At 40.0% G+C, this 7,895-nt stretch overlaps 1 protein-coding gene across 1 annotated transcript in view; it reads left to right on the top strand.

The window, feature by feature from the left end:
* Positions 1-6,796: 6,796 nt before the first annotated feature.
* LOC115103317 (ephrin type-B receptor 3-like) overlaps positions 6,797-7,895 on the top strand; it is a 78,062-nt gene continuing 76,963 nt past the window's right edge. Inside the window, exon 1 of the mRNA XM_029624189.2 lies at positions 6,797-7,364. Within this exon, the coding sequence (XP_029480049.1) occupies positions 7,301-7,364 (64 nt within the window). The 5' untranslated portion in view covers positions 6,797-7,300. The remainder of the gene's footprint in view (positions 7,365-7,895) is intronic.

The raw sequence follows: 7,895 nt of genomic DNA, 5'->3' as shown, positions 1-7,895 counted from the left end.
CATTCTACACAAACGTATGCAACAATAAAAAGCCACACCTCTTTATTGAGGGTGACTCAATATCAGTATTGAAACTTCATGAAGGCCTTTTAATGAAACATACAGTAGCTATGTACCTATGGATCATTCAGTAAACATGTAACAGCTGTAAGTTGACCTCTGATTAACATACAGAATACTGTATAGAGCATTCTCTCAGGCCTCAACCTTCTGGAAACAGCAGAACGAATAACGGTCATGTTGATGATAATGTGTTGATGATAATGTGTTGACGATAGTGCATTGATGATAGTGTGTTGATGATAGTGTGTTGATGATAGTGTGTTGATGATAGTGTGTTGATGACAATGTGTTGATAATGTGTCGATGATAATGTATTGATGATAATGTGTTGATTATAATCTAATCAAATCAATTTTTATTCGTCACACGCGCTGAATACAACCTTACCGTGAAATGCTTACTTACAAGCCCTTAACCAAACAATGCAGACAGTGCAACAGAATGCAATGTACTGATGACAATGTGTTACAGTTCTCGTTGATTGCTAAGACACTTCTAATGAAACTGGGGTCCACTTGATGTCCATCATAGCCTAGAGAGCACAACAGTATTATTTTTTTGCAAAACTGTAAATCATTCCTCATAGCTTTCACACACAATGAAAATGCTAAGCACGTTTTTGAAAAACAGTAAACCCAACTTTCTACAAAAAAAAACGCAAAACTCAGTTGAGTAAATCGAGACAAACAACATTTACACATTTTGGTCACAGCTGATACAAATTACTCCCATGAATGTGAACCTCTTCTGCACGTGTCCAAAACAGTAATCGGTCCTTATTCATGCATAAAATAAGTCACCTTTCACTTGCTGTTTGCAAGAATGGACCAAGTAAGAGGCAGAGGGTAAGGACAAAGAAGAGGTAGAGAGGAACACAGAGGAAGATAGTTCAACTCTCAGTTAAAATGGAACAAGGTCAAATAAAGCCTCTTGTTTTTGAATATTGATGCTCTTGAGTGACATTATGCATTGGTCATCTTTGGTAAAAATCATTTTAGGAAAAAGAATATAGCCCATGCTGTAATGATGTTAATTTGCCTTTTATGGTGCTAGAATTATATTATCAACAAATGTCCCAGACATATAAAAGGGGGTTAACCATGTTAGGGTATATTGATAGCTGTAGTTAATATTTATTGGGCCATTATGTAACAATTGATTGAAATAACTTTTCATTAGATAACAAGTTTTATGTTTTGATGGAGGTAGTTGGTTTTGTGTCATGCATTTCATGTTTTTAAGACTCTTTATACATTATGTAAATTAAATGTGTCGTTTTTGACCAACGTGTTTCAGCTTGGGGAAGTGTGTTAATTGTTTTGAAGAAGGGAATTGTGTTTGGACAAATGTGCTCAAGCAATCGAGAAACTGTAATACTAGTGTGTTGATGATACTGTTGACCAACATGCTCCCAGGAAGGGGAAGTCACAGGATGAGTGAGAGGTTGAGACATCTCACACCCATATACGTAGCTGCTGGCAACACTCTTCAGATGACAGTCTGGAGCCCCTCTGTTGTTGACTTCTTGCTATAAGTGGGGGTCTAAAATGAAGTGTTTGCCCCATAATCCAATTTGTAAGTCGCTCTGGATAAGAGCGTCTGCTAAATGACTTAAATGTAAATGTAATCCACCAAACTCCTTGCATTTGAGAAACACTGGTCCTCAGTTAAATCACAGACATTGATCCTCTCTCTCTCCTCTCGATTCAATTCAAAGGGGCTTTGTTGGCATGGGAAACATGTTTACATAAACAAGAGTGAGAAGAAACCCCAAAAACAACAACAAAAAAACAAACGTATAGTAAACATTGCACTCTAAAAGTTTCAAAAGGATAAAGACGTTTCAAATTGTATAGTATCAGCAACATACAGTGTTCTTAACAATGTGCAAATAGTTAAGATCAGCAAACAGATACATATAGGTTGTATTTACAATATTGTTTGTACTCCACTGGTTGCCTTGTTTTCATGGCAATGGGTCACAAATGTTGCTGCTGTGATTGCACATAGGTATCCAATACACATAGTAGGGAGAGGGAGTGTTTACACTTACACAATCAAAGTCTTTCAAAACCCTCCTCCATAGGCGACTTAATTCATTGGCTATTGTTTTCTTCCTCACAGCACTGGCTGTAAAAGTATTCACACCTCTGGACTTTTTCCACATTTTATTGTTACAGCCTCATTTAAAATGGATTGAATTGAGGTGTTGTGTCACTGGCCTACACACAATACCCCATAATGTCAAAGTGGAATCATGTTTTTGGAAATCTTTACAAATTAACAAAAAATGAAAAGCTGAAATGTTTTGACTCAATAGGTATTCAACCACTTTGTAATGATAATCCTAACTAAGTTCTGGAGTAGAAATGTGCTTCCCAATTCATATAATAAGTTGCATGGACTCACTCTGTGTGCCATAGTAGTGTTTACCATGATTTTTGAATGACTACCTCATCTCTGTACCACACACATTGTCACGCTCTGACCTTAGTTCCTTTTTTATGTCTCTGTTTTAGTTTGGTCAGGGCGTGAGTTGGGGTGGACATTCTATGTTGTGTATTCTAGGTTTTGTATTTCTGTATTTGGCCTGGTATGGTTCCCAATCTGAGGCAGCTGTCGATCGTTGTCTCTGATTGAGAACCATACTTAGGCAGCCTGTTTTCCCACTTTGGGTTGTGGGTAGTTGTTTTCTGTGTCTGTGTTTTACCATACAGAACTGTTTCGGTTTTCATTTATTCCTCGTTCTTTTGTATTCAGTGTTCGGTTATATTTCAAGAATATATGGACACTTACCACGCTGCGCATTGGTCCGATCTTTCCTACTCCTCCTCAGAAGAGGAGGAAAACCGTTACACACATATGTAAGGTCCCTCAGTTGCGCAGTGTAATGAATTTCCTCCTCTTCTTCCGAAGAGGAAAGGCGAAACGGATCAGAGGACCAATATGCGGCGTGGTAAGTGTCCATGGTTCTTTTTAATACGTTAAGGTACGCATGAACAACTGACTACAAAAAACAAGAAATGTGAAAACTCAAAACAGTCCTATCTGGTGCAAACACAGAGACAGGAACAATCACCCACAAACACACAGTGAAACCCAGGCTACCTAAGTATGATTCTCAATCAGAGACAACTAATGACACCTGCCTCTGATTGAGAACCATACTAGGCCGAAACATAGAAATACCCAAAACCTAGAAAAACAAACATAGACTGCCCACCCAACTCACGCCCTGACCATACTAACTAAATACAAAACACAGGAAATAACGGTCAGAACATGACACGCAGTGAATTTCAAACACAGATTCAACCACAAAGACCAGGGAGGTTTTCCAATGCCTCACAAAGAAGGGCACCTATTGGTAGAAATAAAATTTAAAAAGCAGATATTGAGTTTCCCTTTGAGTGTGGTGAAGTTATTCATGACACTTTGGATGGTGTATCAATACACCCAGTCAGTAAAAAGATACACAAGTCCTTCCTAACTCAGTTGACGGAGAGGAAGGAAACCGCTCAGGCATTTCACCATGAGGCCAATAGTGACTTAAATATATTCCAAAACATGCATCCTGTTTGTAATAAGGCACAAATTAAAACTGCAAACAATGTGGTAACGAACTGAACTTTATGCTCTGAATTGAAAACGTTATGTTTGGGGGAAATCCAACACATCACTGAGTACCACTCTTCCTATTTCCAAGCATGGTGGTGGCTGCATCATGTTATTATGGGTTTGCTTGTCATCGGCAAGGTATAGGGAGTTTTTTAGGATGAAAAAAATGGAATAGAGCTAAACACGTAAAACCTGGTTCAGTCTGCTTTTCAAAAGACACTGGGAGACAAATTCACCCTTCCGCAGGACAATAAACTAAAACACAAGGCCAAATATACACTATAGTTGCTTACCAAGATGACATTGACGGTTCCTGAGTGGCCTAGTTACAGTTTTTACTTAAATCGTCTTGAAAAATCTATGTCAAGACTTGAAAATGGCTGTCTAGAAATGATCAACAACCAACTTGACAGAGCTTGAAGAATTTTTAAATAAATAATTGGCAAATATTGTACAATCCAGGTGTGCAAAGCTCTTAGACACTTACCCAAAAGACTCGCAGCTGTTATCACTGCCAAATGTGCCCTTTACAAAGTATTGACTCAGGGGTGGGAATACTTATGTAAATTCAATATTTCTGTATTTTATTTTGAATACATTTTGTAAGATTGTTTTCCCTTTGTCGTTATAGAGTATTGTGTGTAGATGTGTAAGGGGGAAAAAATGTATTTAATAAATGTTGAATTCAGACCGTAACACAGCAAAATGTGGAATAAGTCAACGGGTGTGAATACTTTCTGAAGGCACTGAATATTCTTTGTCTCGACATCGGCATAATGAGAAAACAACCCGCATAAACAGTAAATGTTTCATTTTCTCAAAAGAAAAACGCTACGGTTCCAGTCTGTCAACTACATTAAAGCACCCAATACATCACTAGACGTATACATCACAACAACACCAGTTGATTCCAAACCCCCCAACAAGTATTTCAATGTCTCTATAATAGACTACATGCTGCATTCCTAGCATTTACATAGATGACCCCCACTCTTTACAATGATGTCATTGATTCTATGAAGAAGCCAGGCAGCAGTGTCATATTTTGGGTTCAGTCAATGTAGTGGGATGTGGTTTAAAGAGCCATCCTGCCCATCACTGTTTCAATGGAGGGGCTGACCCAAGCCTGCTGGGGACTGAGCTGGAGGTAATTAGACCACAAAGACAGGGGGACAAAAGGAGTCCGGGTGGGGTGGGGTGGGGGGGGCTAGGGGAGAGAGGGTGTGTGGGGAGCTGAAGGGGAGCTGGCAGTGTGGGGGTCACAAGGGGATGTAGGGGGGTGGTGGCCATGACCGGGGGATACGGGGTTTGGTGTAAAGCTGCCGAGCAAAGGAGGGGGGAGAGGAGACAGCGGGGACTGTCAAGAGACACAAACACAGGCACATGCATTTTTTTATTTAACATTTATTTAACTAGGCAAGTGAAATTATTATTTACAATGACGACCTACCCCGGCCAAACCCTAACAACGCTGGGCCAATTGTGCGCTGCCCTATGGGACTCCCGAACACGGCCGGTTGTGATACAGCCTGGAATCGAACCAGGGTCTGTAGTGATGCCTACTTGCACTTAGATGCAGTGCGTACACACACACGATAACATACGCACTATACATACACATACACATGGATTTTGTGTTGTAGATATGTAGTAGTAGAGTAGTGGCCTGAGGGCACACACTTAATGTGTTGTGAAATCTGTTGTGAATGTATTGTAATGTTTTTAAAATTGTATAACTGCCTTAAATTTGCTGGACCCGAGGGAGAGTAGCGAAGAGTAGCTGCTGCCTTGGCAGGAATTAATGGGGATCCATAATAAATACAAATACAGGCAGCTGAAATAGCCGTTTTAAAGGGGAGCCTTGTTTGAATACAGCCTACATACACCACTGGGATTAATGTGTTCCATGTCCTGCTGCCTACATACACCACTGGGATTAATGTGTGCCATGTCCTGCTGCCTACATACACCACTGGGATTAATGTGTGCCATGTCCTGCTGCCTACATATACCACTGGGATTAATGTGTGCCATGTCCTGCTGCCTACATACACCACTGGGATTAATGTGTGCCATGTCCTGCTGCCTACATATACCACTGGGATTAATGTGTGCCATGTCCTGCTGCCTACATACACCACTGGGATTAATGCGTGCCATGTCCTGCTGGGGGGAGAGACAAACGGGAAGAGGTCTAGTGTAATGGAGAAGAGGGGGATGACCAAGAAAGAATTATGAAATAGGGGATATGGAGAGGATGATGAGAAGGAGAAAACATTTGAGGAAGTTTGATAATGGTGTTGGTGATGATGATGACTCGTCATTATTTTTTTAAGATATCTCTTAAAGGGGCAATCTGCAGTTGCTACATAAATGTTTTGCACTTGAAAAGTAATGATATGTACCCATGAAGAATATAACTTATAAAGGCCTTGATGCCATGGATGGTAAAAATATATATATATTTATTTACATGTATTATTATATATATTGCATATAGATTGTGGCTTCCATCAATGTAATTGTCTGCATAATTTCCAACCCCCCATATATTTAGTTTGTACATATGGATGGCCAGTCTGCCTCCATAGCTCTGTCTATGGATTTGAGATTGGTTACATTTCGCCAGCCCCACCCCTCAGCTTTTTAACGAAAGAGGGGCAGGGAATATTCTTTGTTATTGTTTCAATTGCTGATTGCCCCCTTAAAGAAAAACAGATTACCCATAGTATGAGTTATGTTGTAATAGTTCAATAAATCACAGTAGGTCAACAGTAATTAAAATCACAGCATGCTAGCCTACAATAGTAACCTTGACACTCAATAACCTGCGGGAGGCGCTAGTAATTAATATCACAGCCTGCTAGCTTACAATAGTAACTCAATAACCTGTGGGAGGCGCTATCTATCCATCTATCCAAGGCTTGGTTATTGACATTCGTCACCGATCCACAGTTCGTTTTGTATTGCACATTGATTCAGGTTATGGGGCTTAAATTAACAAAACCACCACATAAACCAGGAAAGGTTTTCTCTTATCTCTAATGCTGGTCCCCAAAGTGCACGAGATTCTCTCTGCGTCTCGGGAGGGGTGTGACTTGCATGTTCGCAGAGCAAGGCAGAACCCCCCCTCCTTCCACCCGTCCCGTACACTCCCCAGCCCCCGTCTGTCTCGGCTATCCGGATTGCCATTCCAATGCACACTCCTTGAGGAGCAACAGCTACAACGGAGTTAGTGAAGTGGATTACTTAGTTTTTAGATAGAAAAGATTTGCTGTATTTTTGGAGCAATGTGCAAGGGCATAGATGTGCGTTTGGATAACAATTTGGCATCGGTAAAGCGCGAGAAAGGAGTTGTAGAAAGAGCGCATTGTAATGCTCCGTAAGCTTTGTCCATTCTCTTCGAGGATTTGACCGTTGATTTCAATGAAAAACAAAAAATGCTTGATTAATACTGCGTTCGACTGGATGTAGTGGATCGGGATGGTTTTATTCATCATATTAATTCAAGTGACGTGTAAACCGTTCATCAACTCCAGTGCTATAGGTGGTGTACGTTGTGTGGCACCATCTGACCGGTCCAGTCAAAGCCTTTATTCATGTTGCAAGAACCTAGTTTATGACAATGGATTACTTGCTGTGGATGTGCAGCTTTGTGCTTCCCGTGGTATTAGCTGTTGAAGGTATGTACAAAAAAATCATGTTAATATACTACACTATTTTCTACGACTTTTCTTTTACGTATGTAGATGTGCCAACGAATGTGTTCCCAAGCCTTGATGAACTGCCAATAAGGCAATTATGTTAGAATAATATGAATAATCGTTGTACAATATCATGAAGCGCAGCTTTATTTTGGCAATTGCATGGCTCATAAAAACATTCATTATTTTGATTGCAGGTTGTAGGATACCTGTAATAACCTAAAATTGAAAAAGGTTGTAATGTTCCACAGTTGACAATGGATAGAGTAGATCGATTGTTTAGGATACAAAGTTACCGTTTATGTTCATACTATTCTAATATTATTATATACGTCGTGTTTCGTATCACACCATTTTATTGTGTTGTGGTTGAGCCACACATTTGATGATTATTGTTCTACGAAACTGATCAATGACACACACACACACACACACACTAGAAAAACTACAGTTCCTTGGTATAGCTTTCCCTACAAAGGAAAAGGATGCCTTGCATTCTCAGTCCCCCGT

The sequence above is a fragment of the Oncorhynchus nerka genome, linkage group LG20, assembly GCF_034236695.1.
Source record: "Oncorhynchus nerka isolate Pitt River linkage group LG20, Oner_Uvic_2.0, whole genome shotgun sequence".
Taxonomy (NCBI): domain Eukaryota; kingdom Metazoa; phylum Chordata; class Actinopteri; order Salmoniformes; family Salmonidae; genus Oncorhynchus; species Oncorhynchus nerka.
Note: the sequence above shows the minus strand (reverse complement) of the source record. Positions and strands in the feature narration are given on the sequence as shown.